Raw genomic sequence first — 24,484 nt, forward strand, 5'->3', positions numbered from 1 at the left:
TAACTGTTGCCATGAAGGAATGAGGCCCAGCATGGCCAGACCTCCTGATTTTTTAAGATAAACTCGTATTCTCGTAAGAAATTCCTTGATTTGTAAATGTTTGTGTAAGTTAAAAAAAAAAAAAACATTTGTGTGGGTCACACAAAACACATCTATAGGCCAAGGCAGTCTGTGGGCCACCAGTTGCGACCTCTGATAGATTTTTGTACTCAATAAGCAAAGAATAAAAATATTCTTCAAAAACCCATTGGAATATTTACAAAAATTGAACATGCATTAGACCACAAAGAAACACTCAACAAATTCCAGAAGGCAGAAATTATACAGAACACAGCCTCTGATCCCAATGCAATGAAGTTAAAAATTAGCAACAAAAGGAGTACCAAAAAAATCTACCCAGTTGGAAAAAAAAAATTTAAATCCCTTATATAAATAACTCTTGAGTTAAAGAGAAAAGTCAAAGCTCAAATAAAAATTATTCAGAAATGAATAACAATAAGAGCGCTGTTTAATTAAGCCAGAGATAGGTAATGGGAGGAAAGTATATAGAACATTTATTCACTTAGAGCACATCAAAGCCTGAAAATAAAGAACTAATAAGCATTCTTTACAGGGAGCTAGGAAAAAAACAACAATAATAAAAATGAAAAAGCCAAAGAAATTAATAAACAAAGGAAAGTAGAATTCATGAGTTAGAAAACAAAAGAATTCAAATAGTAATAATAAAAAAATATCAAAATCTTGTTCTCAAAAAACCTATTTCATAAAATAGCAAATTTTTCATTAGTCTGATCAAGGAGGAAAGGAGAGATACCACAAATAAGATTAGGAACAATTATAAGTATGAATGTGGAGGATATATCTTTTTAATTATAAGAATACAATATTAAATTTATAGGTCATATGTTTGAAAATCTGGAGAAATGAATAATTTTGTAGGAAAATTTAATGACCAAAATTTCCTCAAGGAGAAATAGAAATCCTGAATAGACTTAGCCCTTTGAAGAGTCATCCTGTCTGGTCAAATTGATTTATCAGCCCTATGAACATTTAAGAAAGCAGGCAATGTCCCCAGTACACGAACTGTTTCAGAGCGCAGTAAAAGATGGAAAACTTCATAATTCATCCTACAAAACCAGCATAATTCTGATACCCAAACTAGAGACGGACATCACAAAACACAACAACTGTAGTTCAAACTATCAGATAGACAAAGATTCAAAAACCACACATAACATATTAACAACTGAACACAGCAAGCAGTGTATTAAAAGAACAATACTCATAATCATATAGAACTTATTCTAAGAATGGAAGAATGAAGTTTCCCCTGTTAGGAAATCTATGACTGTAATTTACTACAGCAAACAGATTAAAAAGTAAACTTGAAAAGCAATATAATTATTTCAATAGATGCTTTTTAAAAAGCATGTAATAAAGTTCAATAAATCCATTCCCGATCAAACCTCTTAGAAATCTAGGAATGTAAAAATTTCCTTTAGTAAAAAGTAATTACAGAAAAACTACAGAAGACATCTACAAATGGTATAATACTAGGAACACTCCTGTATAAACAGGAAATAAAACAACAAAACCTATAAATCACCACTATTTAATACTCAGCAGGAGTCCCTATACATTGAAATAAGACAGGAAAAAGAAATGAGAGTTATTAAAGAGATAAAAACCACCATTACATTTACAGAGAGCTTTTATTTACATCAGTCCAGAAAAGCCAAGAGAACAAAAAATTATAATCCCAACAGAGTTCATTAAGATGGCCAGATACAAAAACCCAGCACACAAAAATCAATAGCTTCCCTATATCCACTTCAATAATAACCAATTGGAAATACAATTTAAAAAACTGACCTAGATACACACCTAATAAGAAATGCATGAGATTGATATGAAGACAGTGATAACACTTTTAAATGATGTCAAAGAAGACCTGAATAAAGAAAAACATACCATGTTCCTGCGTGGGAAGACTCAATATTGTAAAGATGTCAATTCTCCCCCAATTAATCTATAATTTCCATGCAATCCCAATCAAAATCCCAACAGGATTTTTTATGGAACTTGACAAGCGGATTCTCAAGTTCATCTGAAAGAGAAAATGTGCAAGAATAGCCAAGAAATTTTTGAAAAAAAACCGTTAAGAGGAAATTTGTCCTATAAGTTATCCAAAAAATCCTCTTAAACTAATAATAACTAATAGTGAAGTCTTGTTTAGGGATTGAAAACAAATAAGCTAATGAAACAATGGAGGATAAGGGTGGCATGTGCAGATCACTAAATATAAACTGCAGGGAAAAATAAAGTTAGATCTCTCCTTCACACCATACACAGGAATAAATTCCATATGGATTAAAAAGCTAAATGCAACAGACAAAACCATAAAAGCTTTAAGATGAACTCTTCTAAAGCTAAGTTTTTAGAAGAAATATAGGACAATCAATTTATTATCTTGGACTAAGCAAGATCCCAAGGCCAAGAGTCACGAAAATGATGAACTAATCTAACAACATAAAAAAATTTTAAACAGATTTTTATTGAAATATTACACATAGAAAAAAAGGAATAAATCATCAATGTACAGCCCTACAACTTAATAAAAAAATTTAAAATTCCTATGAAGTGAAAGAGACTTCCAGCTAAACACAGAGTATCCCACACTCTCCTCTCTGGAAATAATGAAGAAGACACATGGCTCTATGATTCCCTAGGGTGTGGAATTTCTCCATAAAGTAGGTGATGCACCTGAGGACCTTATGACCAGGGCACAGGGGGCTGGGGGTTGGGGGGAGGGTTTGTTTCTTTGCCACACTGCATTGCTTTCACAGCAAAAGTGAAAAGTCTATTATTTTAGAAACAGTGAGGTCTGACCAAGAATTATACAGACACACTATCTTTCCAAGAACTGGCATTTTGGGGCACCTGGGTGCCTCAGTTCGTTAAGTGTCTGACTTTGGCTCAGGTCATGATCTCAGGGTCCTGGGATTGAGCCCCACATCAGGGTCCCCACTCAGTGGGGAGTCTGCTTCTCCCTCTCCCTCTGCCCCTCCCCCAGTTTGTGCTCTCTGTCTCTCTCTCAAATAAATAAACAAAATCTTTTTTTTTCCTTAAAGAAGAACAGGCATTTTTTTGTGACATGGTTTGTTGGAGGAGAAAAAGTAAGTGACAATCAGCTCTGCCCCATCCCCACTGTTGTGAGCATAACAGAAGTTAATGCTAATTCAGTAGCTCCTAAAGCTACTAGACTGGCAGAAGAGAAGGATCTGGGTCCACAAACCCAAGCCCTCGGTGCCTGCAGCCTTGCTCCCTCCCCTGATCCTCCCCACCCCTAACCCCCCATATTTTAGCATCTTACTGGCCTAGAGAGAAAGCCTTCATCTGCTCTCCAGCCAGTCATTAATAATAACCAGAAAGTGATTAGCATGACATCTATGCAACAACGCTACAAGAAACAAAGAAAAATGGGGCATAACAAATACAAGAGAATGATGAGAGCATAAACAAACATTTCTGCATAATTTAAAGAAAATATAATTTCTCTCTGAAGCAAGAGATCAAAGATACACAAGTGTTCAATGAAGAGATGACAAGGCAACAGAAAGAGGCCCCAAGTGTGTTCATCCTCAGGACAGAAATAAAAGGAAAACATTAAACAATTTCAGAAATGAAAGCCTTACTAGAGTTTTCTCTAGGAAAAAAGACAGTGGTGAAACTGCCAAAGACATGGAGGACAGGCTTGAGAAAAACTGAAAAAACTAAATAAATAAAATGGGAAAGAAATGAAAAGTTAAATATGATTAGAAAGAAATACAGAAGTCAGGAACTAGAAATCCAATATATGTATAAGTGGTACGCACGAAGACTAGAACTGCATATATGGAACCCAAAATGTTCAAAACAATAACAGAAGAAAATTTGCCTGAAAAAAAAAAAACAAAAACAAACCAACCCAGATCTTTTGAAGTGTATTGAATCCCAAAACAGCTGCTATAGAATAATCCTCACCCACAGGTGGCCCAGCAAAGCTACTGGACTTCATGTTTAAAGGAAGAATTCTACACAAGCCAAGCAGTCAAGCCACCTACAAGGGGAAAAAAATCAGGTTGACCTCAAACTTTTCCAAGCAACAGTGAATCCAGGGGACAAACAAGGTGATGTTTGCTAAGTTTTGTAAGGATATAACAGATAACACAGATCTAATTCAAGTGTAAAGGCAACCTTTGGACATTCTCAAAGATGAAAGAACTAGGAAAATACAGCACCTGTTAGTCTTTCCTGAAGAAGATTCCTCAGTGATGAAATCCAGTGAACTAAGAGATGAATCAAAATAAACAACTCGGGAATAGAAAAGCGGTACTGAAAACGATGGTGGTGAACCAAGACTAAGTAAGTGCGAGAACCATCATGACAGATGATTACCATTGAACCCTGACAAGGTAATGACAATGACAAAAGTCTGAAATCAAGGTGTGAGGGTGAAAAGGTGCTAATTATCTAATGATCCTCTATGGAAAACATGTAATTAAAAAAAAAAAAGTAACCGTAGACTCTTAAAGATTTTCATAATCTTGGGTGCTTTTTTTTTTTTTTTTAAATAACTTTAGAGGAGTATTTGAGAAAATGTTTCATCATAGTGAAATATTTATGTGAAGCCCAGCAATTCCCTCATTTCAAGTTGTTTGTTTTTCTTCTGTTAAATTCACATAAGTCAAATTAGACATTAAAAAAGTAACCTTGGCCTCTGAAAGATTTTCACAATCTTGGGATTTGTTTTGTTTTTAATAACCTTAAAGGACTATTTGAGAAAATATTTCATTACAATGAAATATTTAGGTGAAGTTCAGCCATGTCTTCATTTCAAGTTAAGTTTCTTTTTCTTCTGTTACATTCACATAAATCAAATTAAGCATGAAACTAAACATTAAACAAATATGTAAAGTTTAAACATAAAATTAAATCTGGAGTTCAGCAGTTACTCAGTTTGATTTGATTTCTCGTGTTAAGTTTGCATAAAATTAAGCTTAATATATTTTACTAAAAACAAGTATGGTATGATCAAATGTCAATGAAATAATAGTCATTCATCCACCCACCCATTCATCCATCCATCCATCCATCCATCCATCCATCCATCCATCTACATATCCATCCATCCATCTGTATATATGGTTTAAAGATTTCTGTTAAAGAGTAGATGTAAAGAGCTGGGGCCAGAGATAGGTTGGTTTGATCTTGGGGCAAATTACTTAACCTCTCTGGCCCTCATCACTAAAACAGGGAAAATAGCAGCATCTATAACATAGTGTTTTATGGAGATTATATAAGAATACATATACAGACTTTAGATCAGTGCCTATTATCTAGCAAACATTTAGTAAGTACTAGTTATTCTTATTTTCACCAGGCTCTAGATATTTTACCTTCTTTTCCATACTCCTTCATACTTTGATAAATCATTACATGTATTTTGGAGCTATCTTGACTTATTAGTAATGTTCCAGCAAGAATATTACTTTAAAGATAGGATTTACTAAAGATAGTAAAGATACTAATTCTTTCATTTGATTTAATTACTTTAATGTAGTAGAACATATAAGAAATGTACAATTTTACAAAGCAAGTGGGTAGAAAAAAATTACTCCATTTGTATAAATATGTAATCAAATTTTTAGGAGCCCATCCGTGGTGATTTTAAACCATGTCCACAAATTCTTTGACACTTTTCCATTCAAAAGGTGCAGCCTAATTTCTCTCCCCTTGAGCGTTTGTTAGACTTAATGATCCATTTCTCTGAAGTAATGGTATGTGACTTTTAAGACTAGGTCATAAACATTGCTTCTTCCTTCTCTCTCTTGAATCACCTTAAATGAAAGAAGTTAGCTACCAATAACGGCGCCTGGGTGGCTCAGTTGGTTAAGTGTCTGCCTTCGGCTCAGGTCATGATCCCAGGGTTCTGGGATCGAGCCCCACATTGGGCTCCCTGCTTGGTCGGCAGCCTGCTTCATCCTCTCCACTACTTGTTCACGCGCTGTCTGTCTCTCTCTTTCTCAAATAAATAAATAAAATTAAAAAAAAAAAAAAAAGGAAGTTGGCTACCATGTTATGGTGATGCTCTAAGAACCCTATGGAGAGCTGCACATGGTGAGGAATCAAGGAAGAAGGGCTCCTGCCACCAGCCAGCAAGGAATGGAGGGCTCCAGCCAATAGCCAAATAAGTGACCCATCTTGGAAGTGGATCCTCCAGCCCTGTCAAGTGTTCAGACTATAGTCACAGCCAATAGCTTGATGGCAACCTTATGAGTGACCCTGAGCCACTATCTCTGCTAGATAACACATGTTTGTTGGTTAAGCAGCTACATTTTGCAGTAACTGTTACGCAGCAATAATACCAAATACATCATCTATTCGGTAAAGAAACCACAAGTTATAGTTCTAATAACAGCAGAGTAGATTCCATCACGCTAACTCCTCTAAAAGATAATAATGAAATTCTCAACAAAAGATTTATTGAATAGAAACACGACTTTACAAGGGCATTGGAAAGCAACAAGAAGAAGGCAGAAGCAGGCAGGGGATTCAGTTCTTGAAAGAAGGGAACCATATTGGGTATGATGCAAGTTTAAATAACTTTTCTTCTGAGGGAACTCCCCAATTCTCTTGGTATGGAGAGACTAGAACTTAAGCAGGAAAGTGCAATCTAATTCTCCCGGGGAGGCATGGGATGGAGTTTGGGACTGCTAGAGCAGCTGGAAATTGAGATAAATCCCAGAAAGGAGAGAGCCACAGAAGAGGACATATAAACTCCCCTCAAACACTTGGCTGACCCCTGAACTAAACATGTTTGGGCAAAACTTTAAGAAGTTCAGGAGGAAAAGACCAGCTGGAGGCTGAATGAGCAGAGTGGATATTTCAGCTGCTGCCTATTGTAGGGGAGTCAATTTGGAGTTTGACTCTTGTCAAGTTAGAGGTCTTGGTAAACATTTCAATCTTTCCACTGAGACGCCAAAAGGGTCATGATCTAAAAGTAAAGACTATGTGGTGGGGATAAAGAATCTTCCCTAAGGCTAAGGGCAAATCAGAAAGAGATCAACCATAAAAAATGAATAATCAAACCTCTACATGTTCCACTTGAGCTGACTGCTAGAACAAAACTCAACAGCATTCAAAGATCACAGAATCCAGGGCGCCTGGGTGGCTCAGATGGTTAAGCGTCTGCCTTCGGCTCAGGTCATGATCCCAGGGTCCTGGGATCGAGTCCCGCATCGGGATCCCGGCTCAGTGGGGAGCCTGCTTCTCCCTCCCTCTGACCCTTGCCCCTCTCATGCTGTTTCTCTCTCGCTCTCTAAAAAATAAATAAAAATCTTTAAAAAAAAAAAAAAAAGATCACAGAATCCAGAGTCTCTACAATAGCACAACAATGTCTAGTGTACAGCAAAAATTTACTAGCCATTTGCAAAGAAAGAGGAGTACATAACCCATTGTAAAAAGAAAAATCAATCATTAGAAACACCCAGAAATGACCTAGATACTGGAATTAGTACAAGTCTTTAACTCTTACAAATATGTTAAAGAATCTAAAACAAAAGATAGAAATAATGGGTGAAGAAAAGAAGAATCTCAGGAAGGACCTGGAAACAATAAAAAAAAATTGTCAAGTGGAAATCACAGGACAGAAAGGCAGGAGATCTGAAAAGTTAAAAAAAAAAAAAAATTCATTGGATGGAATTAACAACACATTGGACGCAACAAAAGAAAGTACTAATGGACCTGAAGACGGTGCAATAGAAATCATATACTTTGAAGCACGAAGCACAGAGAGGAAAAAAGGACTTAAAACAATGAACACAGCCTCAGTAACCTGTAAGGTACATCAAGCAATCTAACAACTATAACTGGTGCCCAAAGAGAGGAGAAAGAAAATAGGGTTGAAAAAAATTAAATAACGACAGAAATTTTTCCACATTTGACTTAGACCAAAAAATAAGAACAAGCCAGTAGGAAGCCAAGCAAACCCCAAGCTAGATAAACATCAAGAAAATTACACCAAAGGACATTATAGTCACAGGCAAAGCACAGATAGAAAAAAAGAAATCACATTATGTAAATGGGGAACAACAATAAGGATTATAAATGACTCATCATCAGAAACAATGGACACCAGAAGAGAATGGAAGAACATTTTTAAAGTGTTGAAAGAGAAACAGGTCACATTAGAATTCTATGTTCAGCAGAATTTCTTTCAAAAATGAGGATGAAATAAAGACACTTTCAGATGAATGCTGAGATAAATTGTCATCAGTACACCTGCACTTCAAAAAATACAAAAAGAAATTCTCAGGCTAGAGAAAAATGGAAACCACATAGAAATCCGAAGCTAGAAAGTAAGGATGAACACTGGGAATGGTAAATATGTAGGTAAATATAGTCTTTTCCAATAATATTTTAAGGTCAACTGTTTAAAGCAAGAATAACAATAGCACAAAGCATGAGAGTGAGTGTGAATTCAAATAATCTGTTTTAGGTTCATATGTAATACGTGAAGTAGGACAAGAATGATTCCAGAGAGATTGAAGTAAGTTAGGAAATACACTTTAATCTCTTGAGCAACAGCTAAAAAGAGAAAAAATTAAAGGGTAAGCTCATAGTCAGTTCCATTGGCATCTCAGAAATTTCTGCCGTGTGTTAGCACACCCTACGTGGCATGCCTCCATGCTGTGGATCCTATTTTTCCCTCAGCACTTTCTCTGTTCCCAGTCGAATTCTCTCACGTTGAGCTCATGCCTTATCCTCATGCTTCTGCCCTCACTGAGTGCTTGCCCTGCCATACTTAGGACCCCCTGTCTGCCTCTGTCATTTCAGTACTTGGTCTTGTACTATCTTTCATGTTTTTGCACTGTTCATCCCAAAGACATGCGGAGCTCCTAGAAGGTCCCAGATTGTGTCTGTCTTATCCTTATTCTTCCCCTCAGTGGCTGGCACAGTATTATATGTATAGTTTATACTCAGAGATATTAAATACATTAATTAAAAAAATATTCCTGTTCCCAAGCCCTGGTCGTAGAAGTGACCTCTTCAGAATCTGGGAAACTGGGGTAACAATTTTGCATGGAGTATAGAGTGAGAACCAACCACACTCATGTGCACTTTCTCTGGAGGTTCTTTTCCTCCATAACTGCACTGGCCCACATGTGGGTGTTACCTACCTGCCTGACTCCAGAACCCTCTAAACTAGCACCTCTCAAACTGACATTTCTTGTCACACCCTCTAGGGATTTTGTTATAATGTAGATCCTGACTCAGTAGGTCTGGGACAGGGGCTACGATTTTTTGCACTTCTAACAGCTCGTAGACAAGTCAGTGCTAGTCCAGGGTCTTTGGGGAGCAGCGTTCAGACAATCCCAAGGGTGGGGTCTACCCCTCATGCAAGGCAAAACAAATCACTTTTATTCTGCCTCTGAGTTTCAGCAGGAGGGATGGAGTTGGTAGGAGTCCCCCTGCACACTTAGCCCTCAGCCAATGCTTTCCACACACAGTGTCTCAATTCATGGTCATAACAGACCCAGGGAGTCAGCTGAATTACTGCCATTCTTCCTCCACAGATGAAGGAACGAAGGCTCAGAGAGGTTACACTGGCTATCCAGGGACACACAGCTAGCGGGTGGCGGAATTGGGATCGGTACCCACGTCAGCCTGGTCCTACAGTTTATGGAGAGACTTCTTAGGGGTATTTATTCATCAAAACCTCCAGAGTGATGCAGGGAACCCAGCCTCTCCCCCCGTGTAGCTCATAGGAGACCTGAGGGGGCTACAGTCACCCCAGCAAAGGCAAAGCAGCAGGGAAGGCAGCATCCTGGCACACCCACTGAGTGAGCATGAGCACCTCCAAACCGAGAGTCCCAAGTGAGGACACGGGTGCCCCAAAGCCACCTGGATGCTCAAGGACCATTCATGCCCATGGCATGCACCTGCTCAGCTCCCAGCTCAACAAAATGCTCCTAAATGATACTCCGAAGTACCTGTTGATCGCCAGTTTGGATAGTCAAACTGCCAGGCTCAGATGGGGAAGAAGACATGTAACTGTTTGCTCTAAAGCCTTATCCTAGCAAGAGAAGCCTGACTCATAAATGGAGAAGTTAAACAGGAGAGGCAGAAACACCTGGGGTCAGGCACTGCTCCTTACAGGGACCCGGCAGACCCAGTCCCCCACCCGCTGGGGTGAACAAGCCAGGGGGCGGAGGAGTGGGCATGGAGCCAAAGGGAGAGAGGCGGGAAGAGGCTTTGGGGTGATGGAAGGAATGCTGCAAGCCCAGGCCTAAATTGGGAGGACCACATGTGACTGGGGGACACCACGACAAAGGTCCCCCTGAAAAGCTGAGGGGCGGGGGCAGGAGAAGTGGGCCAGCAGGCTGGAGCGGGGACTTCCGTTGTGGAGGTGACAAGGAGCCACTGCAGGGCTGTGAGCAGGAGGGAACCAGAGTGGCCTTTTCGGAGGGGTGGTTTGGTTGACAGTGGGGCCTCAGACTAGCAGGGCCAGAGAAGAGAAAGGCGGCGACTTCCCGACGGCTTTTCGGGCAACACAGTGAGCAATTCCTTTGCCCCGAGGCCCCGGGTCACGGGGTGCTGGCTGCCTGGCACCAGGCTGCAGGCCGGTGCGGGGGGTGGGGGGGTGGGGGTGGTGTCTGATGCAGAGGGCCAAGGCCGGCCGAGGTGAAGCTGCTGAGCCTGGCGGGACGGGACAGTCCAGCACCCCTGCCACGTCCCCGAAGCTCCCCGGCCGCGTGCCCCCGGACCTTACCTCCTATTTTGGCATTGTATGCTATGCCCACGATGCAGTAAGAGTTGTTGGCTGAAGCGGCGACCTCTCCGGCGCAACGAGTACCGTGTCTGAACAAAGCAGAAAACAAAGTTAGGGCTCGGCCCAGCAATCGGTAGTGGATCCGGGGCATTGCTCAGGTGTCCTGCGAGGAGAGTCAGTTAGCCTCTGTCCGGCCGCCCCTCTCATCGCCACCCCTCCCCTGCAGGTTCGCTCCTCCAGCAGGGAGCCTCAGGCCCGGCTTTGCCCAGCCCTGGGCAGTCCTGCCCCTGCCACACCCCACACCGGCAGGCTAACAAGGCCTTCCGGGCCACCCTGCCCAGGGCAAGCACTTGCTCAGGGCCGTCTCGTCCCCATGACCCCAGGACGAAGTGAGGGGCTTCTGCTGGGGCGGGACTCCTCCCGAGCTATGTATTCATGTCACTGACGGCGCATTACCTGGCACGCTGCAGGGGCAGCATAGACATCCGCCGGGCTGACAGGATGGAAGGAGTACTAAAGGGTCCCCTGTGCACCTGCCACCCCCATGCTCACCTCGGGACAGCCCTCCCCTCACCTCCATGGCCACTTAAGCAGGAGCCGAGGAAGAACGCTCTAAATTGGAACACTCACCAGTGGTGGGGGGACTACGAAGAAATTACCAGTAAAACAAATTGCTTTCCTCAGTAATGACCCCATTTTCCAATGTGCTGTATCGAGGTAATTTCTCTAGCAGAGAGGCCAAAATACAGGCAAGTTTAAACAGCCCATCTCTGAGAAGAGTCCACGGGGATTAGAATCATTGATTTAAATTTAAAACCACCTTTAAAAATAGTCCCAGGTCTGCGTGCTAGCCTTCTGGAAGGGAGTCATCTGTCCTTCTGTGGACCTCGTGCAGCCCCCCAGGCAGGGCTGTCCCTAGTGTCACGGAGCTCCATGTCACCCAGATTCAAGCCTGCCCTTCATGGGTCACTGTGTCCTGTCTGGATCATTCCTCCCTGCCCCCTGGATGTGTGACTGGGAAATGAGGCGTCCTGCACCCGAGGCGTGCTCGTCGCTGAGCAGGAAGGGCACCTTGGGCCATGACCTTGGGATGTGAGGCAGGGAAGCAGGCCTCAGGGCTGGGGCCTCCACGGGCTCCGGGGAGCTCTGGGCTCTGTTGTGTTGAACACATCAGCCTGGCTGAGCCTCCCTGCACTGCACAGCGTGAGTACCAGTATTTGAACCTCACCATGGAATCTACAGAAAAGCAAAACACTACACGGGAGGGGGAAGGCACCTTGGCAAGCCTTGTGTCAGCTGGGAGACGAAAGAAGGGGCTTTTGTTCTTTTCCTCTAAATATTTCTGGAGGAACGGTAAGAGCTTGGGGCACAGGGCATGCCAACAGAGAAAAGACAGGCAGGACACAGCGAATGAACGTCCAAGGCCAGGTCTGTGAAGCTGGACTCGACCCCCCCAGGGCTGTCACTTACAGCACACGAGTCACCTCATCTCTCCAGACCCCACTGCCTTCGTTTGCAAAGTGATGAAAACAACTATCTAGACTGTACCCCCATAGTTTCTGCACCTGTCTGCTCACCCCTCCCACAACCCTGGGAGATAGGGAGCATGGTCTCCACGGGAAAGTCTCTAAGACTGAGATGGAGCCACACAGCCAGGGATGGTAGAGCTGGGATTTGAACCCAGATTTATCCAAATTTATCCAACACCACTCATGCCCCTTCCACTTCTCTCATAAGGTCATAGACGGAGACAAGAGAGCTCAGGCATGTGACCTCTGTGCTCAAATAGGCCAAACTGCTGTCTTTTTTTTTTTTTTTTTAAGAGTTTATTCATTTGAGAGAGAGAGAGTGCATGAATGAGGGGAGAGGCAGACTCCCCACTAAGGGGGGAGCCCGATGTGGGGCTCCATCCCAGGACCCCGGGATCATGACCTGAGCTGAAGGCAGATACTTAACCATCTGAGCCACCCAGGTGCCCCCAAACTGCTGTCTTCACACAGCTGGTCATGGACACAAGGCTGGAAACAGGAACAATGTTAGTCAAATATCCGTTTCTAGCTGACCAGCAGAGGTGACACCCCTCAGGAAGAGGCAAAACCCACAGAGGCCGTCTTATGCCTGAAGGGCTGTGCCCAGACTGGCTTCTGGCTCCTGGGTAAGCCCCAGACACCGGCCAGGCAGCCCCATCACCTTTCTGGGATCCCTACTGGGAGCCAGTTCAATAGTGATTCTGCAGGGAGAGGGCCAGGGAAGCAAGGAAGGAGGAGACAAAGTGACGTACTTATTTTCATTGCTGGCGTCATAGCGTGGAGATGGGTCATAATCATTTCCGTTGACATCATAGCTTGCATAGGAATCCTAAGAAAGAAATCTCAGTGACTGAAGAGAAACGGCATAGCATGCTTTAAATGATTTTTATGCCTCTACTAGAAAGTAGAGAAAAACATATACTTGGTACTCTCTTCCTGTAACTATCCTCTTACATACATTTTTATTGAGGTAAAATGTACCCAACGAAATGTAGCCTCCTAACCATTTTAAAGTATAAAGTTCAATGGCATTAAGTACATTCACACTGTTGTGCAACCATCACCACCCTCCATCCCCAGACCCCTTCATCTTGCAAAGCTGACACTTGGCACCCATCAGACGCTAATTCCCCACTCCCCAGTCCCCCAGCTCCTGGCAACCCCCCATTCTGCTTTCTGTCTCTAAGAATTTGACTCTTCTAGGTGCCTCCGATAAGCACAATCATACAGTATTTGGGTTTTTTCATGACTGGCATCTTCCATTTAATGTCCTCAAGGTTCATCCATGTTGTAGTATGTGTCAGAATGTCCTTTCTCTTATATTTCTAATGTTCGTGTCTTTGTTTATATACTCATAGTCACGGTATTCATATCATTTCACATCCTCCTCTTAAAACACTTCAGAAAAGCTCTCCTGAGTTGTTGACTTCAAAACTGTCATTTTTAAGGGCTGCATAACTGTCTCTCAAACAGACATGACATGGGTGAACTTAACCTTTGTTACACACATAGGCTCATTAGAATATTGGAATGCCTTCATCCTATGCACTATGTGCTAGGCTCTCTTCTTTACACTTACAAAGACATTCGATCCTCGTAATAACCTGATGAGATACCATTTTACAGATGGTGACACTGAGGCCCAGAGGTGAAGCAACTTGCCTGAGGTCTCAGAGCTAGTGAGCTGCAGAGCCAGAATAGAAACCCAGGCAGCTGGGTCCAGAGCCCAGGCTTTAACGATGTCATGTTTCACGCTGCTCGTGTTAGCCCAATGACCAGCTCCACCCAAGTTTCTGAATTCTTTAGGACCCATTCTCAGGAGTACATGTGACTCCTCAAACATCTGGACCAATCCTTCTGGGCAACCCCTGGCTCCAGGATGGCAGAGGGAAGTGTGTTTCGCCAACCTTCCCCATCATGGTTTTCTGCACCATTTAATATAATGAGGGGGGCGTGGGGGAGAAATGGCACCTTACGGTTTTTAAAATTTGTACTTATTGAATGACTAGCATGGTTGAATATCTTTGCACGTTCCAGGCTTGACTTACATAGTTTGGTGCCAGGTCGGGGTGATTCCGCTCTATGCCATCATCAAGGATGGTGACCACCACGTTTTTCCCAGTGTAGCCCTTCTTCCACGCTGCCTGGACGTTCATTTCTGATCGGCAGCGGCTGTTCTTGTCACCACAGTGCTGTATGCACAGAAGACACAAGGCACCCCCCCGCCCCCCAGCACGGACTCTCTGAGGCCACACTGTGCCGTAGGATGGACACACTGTACCGCATAAACCCAGCAGGGATGTTCCTAAGTGTGTAAGGAGGAAACACTTCCCCGTGCCCTACAGAGCAGACAACCCCTTTCTCCCACCCATTTTCAGGAAGAGTAAATGTGAAGTGCTCCCTGTGCTTTTCCCACACCTGGCAATCTATCATTTTCCTAGGGCATCATCTTCCTGTGCGGGCTCTCAGTCTTCACTGTTTACTTAGTCCCAAGCTTGCATGAAATCACTCCTCTGCCCAGAGACTCCCCCACCACTCCCCTGGGGCATTTCGCCTCATTCTTTTTTTTAAGATTTTTTTATTTATTAGAGAGAGACACAGCGAGAGAGGGAACACAAGCAGGGGGAGTGGGAGAGGGAGAAGCAGGCTTCCCGCCGAGCAGGGAGCCCGACGCGGGGCTCGATCCCAGGACCCCGGGATCATGACCCGAGCGGAAGGCAGATGCTTAACGACTGGGCCACCCAGGCGCCCCCATTTCGCCTCATTCTTAAACCGTTCACAAGAACATCTGTGCTACACAGCCTTGAAGTAGGGGTTTCACACTGATAGGAAGGAAGTGTGTCTGTTTCGGGTTGCTGTGAGGATTTAGCTCTGCTGGGGGGAAATTAAGCCATCTCGGCAACACAGCAATGCAAATGCCCTGGGGGCAGTGAGGCCGTACTCACCATGTACCACATGTTGGACCAAATGGGGTCGTTGAAATAGAGGGTCTGAGGGTCACTTCGCACCTGTCTCTTCACCCTGCGTTTAACTTCTTGTTGTTGGAACCATTTCACCTGGCGGGGAGAAAAGCAGTTACTATTTATTTTATTTATTTTTATTTTTATTTTTTTTTACAGTTACTGTTTATTTTAAAGGGGATCTCATGATTGTGTCTGCTGTCTCTCGGTAGGAGCTACACAAGTGTCCTTTTTCATGAATATCTGTCTCACAGGAGTCTTGGATAGTAAATACCAAGGAGACATTTTTCACTTCAAAATGACCACATTTGAAAGATGAGAACTCACGGCAGGGGAAATAGGTTTTGAAATCATTCTACTAAAAAAATAAAAAAGAGAGAGAGAGAGAGAGAAAGCTTGTAAAGTTGCCAGTGAATTGTCTGGTGATCCTTGGCCCGAATATGAAGGAAATACATGTATGAGAATGGAAAGAGTGTGAAGAGGGGAGAAATTGATCAAATGGTTCTTGGAAGTTGGAAGCAAGATGTTCTACAGAGAGGACAGGAATCAGTAAATTATAGTAATCCAGACGTTGGAATTTTTAGCAGCCACGGGAAACATGGTACCAAAATAAGCACAGAGAAAAATCTAGAAAGAGACACAGCAAAATGTTAATAGCCGCAATTTTTTGGTGGTGACATTATTGCTAATTAAAAATTTCTAAATTATTTTAGAAATTTAGGGTTTTATAAATTTTCCATTGGCGTGATCTGCCTTCACAACCAAGGAAAATAGTCTGAGAGGGAGTATACATGATATTTAAGAGCGGGAATCCAGGAGTCTAGCGGCCTAGATTCAAAACCCAGGCCCACACTCAACCAGCTGTGAGACTGAGAGTGGTCCAATAACCTCCTGGCCTCAGTTTGCTCATCTGTACAATGGGCACCATCATGGGTTGTCATGAGGGGGCACTGGCATATGAACTGGTGTATATAAAGCACTCACTTCAGTGTGTGTGTGTGTGTGCATGTAAGAGTTTTTCAAGGTAGAAGACATTTGTTTTTATTTTTACTTTTAGAAGATCATGGGGAACAGAATTCCCATGCCCTGAAGCAAAGCATTTTCTTGGTCCTGCTGCCGTGGTCCCACCTGATTCAGTAATGGCTCCCTTTGGGGCCTGGTCTGGCTCTGGGGTGGAGATGGGCAGGATGAGGGCACTGGGGCTCTGCTCTCGGGAGTCTGTGCTCTAGGTGGGGGCTCCCACCAAGCAGCCCGGAGTGTGATGCAGGCTCTGAAGTGGCAGACAGGTAGGGAAGGTGGAGCGAGGAGGAGAAGGAAGGGGGGATGGGAGCCTCAAGGGTGGGGGCAGTGGGGGCCCAGGCACGGCTGGTGACCCCAGGCTCAGACCCAAGGCTGGCATAGCCACCCGTGGGAGCCACCCGAGGCAACTCTGGAAGGGAATAAAAGGCACCCAAGGGCAGAGGGGCAAGATGTCTTCCCTCAGACCTCTCTTGGCCTCAACTTCCCCACACTGTCCTGAAGGGGGTATGCAGAACAGCCCCACATATAGCCTCACATTTAAGGGTGAGGATTGATCTGAAAGGCAACACTGGTCAACAGGACAAAATGCTTAGAAAGGAGTATCACAGCCTGTCCCACTGCCAATGTGCTTTGTTCCTGAAACACGAGCAGACAGACCAGGTTCCTTAGAAACACCACAAACAGCTCAAAAACAATGTTGGGCTAGGCACTAAAACTAACCTCGGCCCCAAGTCCTAGACAATTTATGACTGCTGTGGATAGATACTTCCATGGAAAATAAAACTAGACAATGAGACATTTTGTTCACAATACCCTCTGATGGCATGTTGCAACCTCCCCATACATCACTGCCTGAACCAGAAAGATTTACTTGGTATAAAACGCTTAAGACAATATTTCCTAATCTGCTAAACACTAATTACAAAATAGAGAGTTACGTATACCACTAATGGCCCCAAGCTCCCCGGCATGTTCCCAATCCATCTTGCCCCACTGACTTACCACCCATCTTACTGACATCCAGCATCTTTTGTCCACTGTGGACACTAGGCCCCACTTCCAGTTACAGAGGTGAACTCTCCTCTTGCAAGCCCAAGTGGGTGACTCGCCCAAATCAGGGAGGTGACATGGGAAGGCAAGTTGCCCTAAGTCACAAGATAGTCCCGTAGTGGGATGAAAGAATATGGGCATCCTGGCCCCCAGTCATGGCTGGACTCTGGGTAAGAACCCAACATTAACACCGAATGCTGAGGGCAGGCAGTCATGGCATGGGTCCGTGGCACAGTTGGGGGCTCTCCCTCTAGCATGGTCTCAACGGAAACCCTCTCTCCTGCGACAGGTCATGATAAGTCTTTGACAACCAGCGAGGCGCTGTCAGGCCAATGGAACCAAATATAACAAATTATTCAGATGGAATCGCAGGTGACCTCACTGTCACAGGCTGATTGGGCCAGTGATCCCTGGGTCTGGGCTTGCTTGCCATTTTCTTTCTCTGGGCTCCAGTCACTGCCTTGTTTCTCAGCCAAGTGCTGGGAAGTACAAGGGGATCCTAGACGCTTGTATCTCGTCATTTGCCCAGTCTACCTGGCCTCATTCCTCTGGACGGTACGGCCCCTCTGGTTGCATATTCAGTTGCTCGCTTGACAAAGTTGCATTGAGTGTTACTGTATGTCTGATGCCTGAATACCACTGTGTCCCATCCAGGACCAAGGCACCCTCTGCTGCACCCCCAGCTCAGATACAGGGTTCTGCAGAGGCCCCTCAGGCTGGAACCCAGGAGCCACCTGGCCTGTCCAGCAAGGTCACAGGGGCTAACCCAAAACCATGTGACTAAAACTTTAGCTCTCCCATCAAATAGTATCTGCGCCTGTCCTTGTTAAAGGGGTGACGCTCCCACAGGCATGTCTGAGGGTCTTTGTTCATGAACACTGATGTGATTTATGAGAAAGGGATGGGTAGTTTAGGATCTCCAAGGAGGTGTCACTCATGGAATGATTCTTCTGCAGAACGTGGGAACAAATAGGGCGAAACAGTGAAGTGGTCCTGATGGTGGGTGTCGAGGCTGGGAGGGAGACCCGACTGAGGCTATTTTCCTTGATGCATGTGATTATCTTTCTTAGAAAAGGCAACCCAGGATCCTTTGTGGGGTTTCAAGTATTCTTCATACTATTTCTCTGGCAGTTCACCTGGATGGCCCCTTTACACTGAAGATTCACTCATGGTCTATCCAGATCCCTCAGCTTCCTGGGGAGGCGTTCAGACGTTCTCTTGGTGAAAAATGCAGGGGAGGAGACAGTGTACTGTACATACGATCTACCTTTCAAGGCCACAGACATAGAACTCAGAAAATCAGTCCTAAACTCAAGTAAGTCTGCAAAGGAGTGGGCCTGGAGCATACTAAAATACGTTCAGGGCCTAAGTATGCCTGGTAAGGGTTGAGCCCAACCTTCTTATGAAGACAATGGATCGTGCATCAAACCTTCAGATCACTGGACTGAAGGAAGAGGGAATATTATGCACAAGAAAGTGCCTGCTCATTCTACTTCACTCCCCACAGGCTTTTTTTTTTTTTTTAAGATTGTACTTATTTATTTATTTGAGAGAGAGAGAGGAAGGGCAGAGGGAGAGGGAGACAGAGAATCTCAAGCAGACTCCACACTGAGCACGGAGCCCAATGTGGGGCTGAGATCATGACCTGAGCTGAAATCAAAGAGTCAGATGCTGAACCAACTGAGCCACCCAGGCCCCTCCATAGGTTTTATAGTAGGTCGATGGTGGCCTCCCAAAAGGTATGTCCACCCAGAAGTAACTAAATTAAGGATCTCCAGATGAGATTACCCTGGATTATTTGGGTGTGCCCTAAACTCCAATGACACATGTCCCCATACAAGAAGGCAGGAGGACAGCCCTCGGGAAGATGGAGACAAAAGCAGAGATGGGAGGGATGCAGCCAGAAGCCAAGGAACACCTGGAGCCAACAGAAGCTGGAAGAGGCAAGGAAAGATTCTCAGCTGGAGCCTTCAGGGGAGTTACTGCCCTATGGAGACCTTGATTCCAGACTGCTAGACTTCAGGACTATGAGATCATAAATTTCTATTATTTTAAGGCATCCAGTGTGTGGCCAAGCTGTCCTCAGAGAGTAATACAGCTTTAAATAGTGGCCTTAATCAGGGCTGGGATTTTTCAATGTTTAAGAACCCATGAGGCTGTCCTGGTAATGGAGGATCTGGGATTCCCAGCTCGGCCAGGCCTCCCCTCTCGTCGCTGGTGATGAGAACACATGGGACCCCAGAGGAGGGGCTGCTGTGGCTGAGGCTGCCCTGGGAGGTACCCTGGGCCAGGGAGAGATGCTCGAGGCAGCCGCTCTTTACCACTATTTTCAACCCCAGAACAGCTACCCTGGTGTTCCCACTGGGGCCAACTCTGGCTAGAACCACCTCCCATACAGATCTGTAGCTCTCGCCCTGACCACTCCCTGCCTGACAGGTCACACGGCCCTCCTCACCTCTCCCCTCTGAACCTCACTCTACCCCCAGGCTACTCTCGCCTGGCCTTCCACAGCCAGCAGGCCTGGCTGTGCCACGAGGCTCTGTGCCTTCTGACTGGCGTGCCCTTCCCCCCTCCCTGGGCCACTTACTTATATTCATCTTTTGACCTCCACACGTGCTGGAAACCTTTTCTGACATCCAGGCTGGCCATTGAAGGGGTCCCCCTCGGGGCTCCTAGGCTCCCCTGCATGTCTCTTTACCACTGCCCTCACCCCCCAGTGTGCACACTGTTATTCAGGAGCCCTTCTTTCCTCTCAGGAGGGATGACTGAGGGCACCCTTTTTTCCCCAGCTCTCAGCAAACATCTGCCCTGTAACAGGTACTAGCTCAGGAAAGCTTTGCTGGACCAAAGTATCATCCTCTTTCTTACGGAAAAGGCAAAATGAAAACTGACACAGGATGAATACAAACTTCGGTGAGTCTCTGCCTGAGGTCGAGGGCTTGTCCCACACCTTGTTCTTCCAGCACTGGCCAGTCCATGATTGGATGTATCTGGGGGTCCGTCTGATTGCCCTCTGCTCCCCACTGGCCTGTGGGCGGGCCTGGGTTTTCCTCACCGCTGTATTTTAGTGTGCCAGGCAATGTGTGGGATATAGAAGGAGTTCACTAAATGCTTCTTGAACGCAGGAGTGAAGTTCAATGAATACATTTCAGATTACAAATATAACCACAAGTAGACTATTAAAAACACATTTCAGCGGAGAAAATGTAATTGAGTCTTAATGACCACCCGATGACCTTGATTGATTTTTTTTTTTTTTTTTTTTTTGTGGAAGATCAACCATAAATGATTTGGGCCAAGAGCAAGGTTTGCCAGACATGTGGCCCAAACACAAATCAGCTCTCCTAGCACACCTGTATAAACCTGTATAAAATGTCTTGATTTCTTCAAAGTCATGTTTTGAAGGTGGAACTTCACGCTGATCCTTTTCCTTTTACCTATTTTTTTGGGGGTATGTTTCTTGCTAAACCTACAGCATATTTATCATAGAAAGTTATTTGCTCTGGGGAAGAGAATTCTAGGCACGCAGAAGACTTCCTCATCTTCCCAAGGTTACTGTGAATAGCAATGCTTTCTTTTGCCAGGCATGCCCCCACCCCATCTTTCTTCTTGAGAAGTCAAATTAAAATTAGTCATCTGGGAATGCCATTCTATAGAGAAGGTAAAATGTAAAGATGTGTATAAAGAGGTGACATAAATGAGCAGGATCCCACTAGATGGCCTGTGGGTGTCACGGGTGATCAATGCTTACTGAACTGTAAGAGTGTCCAAGTGTCATTCTGGCAGGCGTAGCTTGGGCAGCCCTGGGCATATCCTCTTCCCTGTGGGCCACAGGCATGCTGCCAGACCCGAAGCTGGCCTAGCACAGCAGTCATGGGCTCGACAAGTGACAAACGGTTTGTTTTGTAGCTTCCTCCCATAAGCCCATGTCGGCAGTGAGAGCATGAAAGCCCAGCTCTATTCCACCCAAAGCCACCATGTGCTCACGCCCTGCTGCAAAGCCCTCAATGGCTCATGGGGGCCCCACTATGGCTTCAGAAGCCTCAGGAAGTTGGTAGGAGCTAGAAAGTCCTAGAAGGGGGCTCCAGGGTCTTTGCCCTGAGATTGAGCTAAGGCGACAAAGGCCATTCACAGAGATCCTTGCTCCCACACCCTCTCAGGACCCCGCTACCTCCAGGGGAAGGGCACACATTTGAACTGAGTTGCTAAACTCCCCTGAAGTGCCCACTGGTACGCTCAGTTTATTGAGAGTTAATTCTGTATAGGTTTTGTGTTCCATGCACGGTTGTATCCAGAGCGTGGGAGACAGCTCCTGCCAGCTCGCTTTTTTCTTTCTCCCTTAGCATCATCAAAGTGAAGGGCAACCTCTTCTGTAATTGCTGAAGGACAGGGAATTCCCTCTACTGCTTGCTTGTGAGTAAGCCAGCCCTGACTGCAGGCCAGGAAATAGCTGTGGAAGAAGTCAGAGGCCAGACCCCCGAGGGCCAGGTGCCACCAAATCCTAAGAGAGAACAAGCTCACCAGAAGGAATGTAGACGATAAACCTCTGTCTTCACTCTGCCTGTGGGAGGCTGGGTGGCCTGCCTGGGCTTCAGCCTCCAAGCTGTAAGGTCAGGGGGTCGGGTCAGCCCATATCTGAGATGCCTTTGTACTCCATAGTCTCTGATGCTTAAGATCTTGGTTCCTGTCAACACTGACTCCTCTCAACACCTTGGCCCAGCGTTCACTGGGGCAACTTTCAACCAGGTAAAGAGCTAAGAAGCTAACCTATGGAGTGGAGAATTGAAAGAAAGAAAAATAATACTCCCCGACAAGTGCAAGTCACCTTACAGCTTGCAAGGTGGCTCCTGTCCCATGATGGGCAACGGTTAATGCACACATGAAATGAGCCAGGAGCTAAGCTGGGGCCTTCTTCCCCTAGGGCCTAGGGTCCCTCAGGAATGAAAAGACAGGCGAACATCCCAGGGAGCCCCAGAAACTATAGGCAAAGTAGTGTGAACATGAGGACATGATTTCTTTTTTCCTCTGGAGAGAGAGAGAGAAAGAATCCAGAACTTTCATCAGCTTTTCAAAGGGGCCTGTGATTCCAAAATGGGTATAAACCATTGAATTCAGCTAGGCTCACGGAGTAGAAAGTGGATCAGGGCTTTCCATATGAGGAATTGAGAAATACAGTCACACTTATGTTCCTGGGGGTGGGGGGGTGGGGCAGAGGGGCCAGTCCCCCAAGCAAGCAATGACTGGACAGCCTCATTACCCTTTCTGAGGGTATCACCTTGGGGCAGGGTGGGGGATGCTGGGCTGCTCTGGCAGTTGCTCAGCTGGAAACCCAGGAGCCAGGGCAGTCGATGAGGGAGAAGAGAAGGAAGATGAACCAACAAAATAAAGGGTATCCTGATGGTATCCTGACTCAGCTTAAAAACCCACCATCCTTCTCCTCCCACGTCGCAGAGGCAACTGGGCCTAGCCCCCAGTCCACTTCCTCACCCACAGCCAGAGCTGAAACAACGTGTAGCCCATCTCCAACCCTTGCCATCCAAGCCAAACCACACGGGCCACGACTGTTTCACGTTGGTGAGAAACGACAGTACTCATTCTGCCTGTTTCGGAGAGTAGGAAGTGTGAAAGTACTTTGGGAAATGGACTCTCCTCATTCATTTGTAAGTTAGTTCTCACTCTGCTGAAAGGAAAGAGAAGGTAGTCCTGTCCCCCCTTGAGTATCACCTGCCTCTACTCAGGGACAACAGGGCAGGTGGCTAGAGCCTAGCGCCCCTCCCCCCCACAGTGTTCACCAAGCCAACACCGGTCAGCACCATCATTACTGCCATTCACAATGCAGTGTGATAATTCATTCAAGCCCTTTTTCGGATTTTTGTCATCATGTTACAAAGGCGGGCCACGATTCACTTCTAATGTCGTTATTTAAAAAGAAGGGGATAAGCAAATGATAACAGATACAATTTGATTATGTGAACCTACTCTGTGCAAACTGAGATATGTTTCAATAAACATTGACTAAGTGTCTGTCTACTATTTCCTGGGTAATCTGCTAGACTCGTAAGGCAATAAAACAACTGAGATGTGGCCCTGGCCCTCAAGAACTTTATAATCCACTGGCAAGAGATGGGCTCACATGCTTCTACCAGGAAGCCCTTCCACCTCAGGTCGTCTTACCTTCCCATTGCCTCTCCTTGGGATCTGGAAAACTGCACACTATCCCCAGCCTCGTGCTCCCAGCCCCCTGGGAACCATCTGTAGCTCCCATCAACCTCGGCCCTGTCACTTACCAGATTCCAAGCACACTAAACCACTCATCACTCCCACCAAACACTGCCGTGCACTCCTGTGTGCTCCCACCTGGGCCCTTGATCTTGGTACTATTTCCAAAATGGCCAGGAAACAGATGTTTACAGGAACAAAAGGGAGGAGGCCGTGGTCAAGTAAATCCGACAGCTGCCAAGCTGGATAGGCTTCTTTCCTGCTCTTGTGTGCAAGAGCCTCAAAGAGGAGGACAGCACAATTTCTCCTGCGTCCACATGACCACTAAACCCTTCAAGATGGTGCATCACCTGTGACCGCGGGCAGCTCGGAATGAAGGCTGGAGGTGGAGCCCCCACCTAGACCCTCTCTGGCCCTGCCACGCTCAAGTGTCCGACTGGGACGAGAGTAGTGAGATAAACAGACATGACCCCTCCGCTCCTGGAATCCAGTGAGGAAGTCCCACAAGTCTAGAATATAAACATACAACTGTAGGGAGAGCAAGTCAAATCGGAGGACGCTGAGCTAACTTCTGGTGGCAGGCACGCAGGAGCTGAGACGAGCAAGGAAGAGACAGGGTCTGCAGGGGGAAAGAGCCAATGCCATGTGAGGGGGGCTGGAAAGGCCAGTGTGGCTGGGGTCCAGGGGCCACAGAGAAGCCGGAGGAAGAAGGGAAGGACCTCCCAAGGGCCAGTGGCAGCATCCCATATGTGTTTCACAGGATCTCTTGGGAGGGTGGCGAGCAGACCGGTGAGAGGTGAGGAAGCCCAGGGCAGGCCAGTGAGGGGGTCAGGGCAGTGGTCCAGGTGAGAGAGGGCCGGGGTGCAGGGAACGACACAGGACAAGGGGAGCAC

The 24,484-nt window shown here is 45.5% G+C and overlaps 1 protein-coding gene across 4 annotated transcripts in view; it reads right to left on the reverse strand.

Annotated features, from left to right (window-relative positions):
- PCSK6 (proprotein convertase subtilisin/kexin type 6) overlaps positions 1-24,484 on the reverse strand; it is a 182,342-nt gene that overhangs the window by 105,284 nt on the left and 52,574 nt on the right. For all 4 annotated transcript variants that reach the window (XR_010404901.1, XM_045899531.3, XM_045899529.3 and 1 more), the window contains 4 exons: positions 15,288-15,398; positions 14,391-14,534; positions 13,095-13,171; positions 10,814-10,902 (listed from right to left, as the gene is read on the reverse strand). Coding sequence is in view for 3 of the 4 variants with exons in the window: in XM_045899531.3 (XP_045755487.2) it covers positions 10,814-10,902; positions 13,095-13,171; positions 14,391-14,534; positions 15,288-15,398 (421 nt within the window). In the remaining variant the exon portion in view is untranslated. The remainder of the gene's footprint in view (positions 1-10,813; positions 10,903-13,094; positions 13,172-14,390; positions 14,535-15,287; positions 15,399-24,484) is intronic.

The sequence above is a fragment of the Mirounga angustirostris genome, unplaced genomic scaffold, assembly GCF_029215605.1.
Source record: "Mirounga angustirostris isolate CCGP_5_RB_7025 unplaced genomic scaffold, mMirAng1.0.hap1 SCAF_9, whole genome shotgun sequence".
In the NCBI taxonomy this organism is placed as follows: domain Eukaryota; kingdom Metazoa; phylum Chordata; class Mammalia; order Carnivora; family Phocidae; genus Mirounga; species Mirounga angustirostris.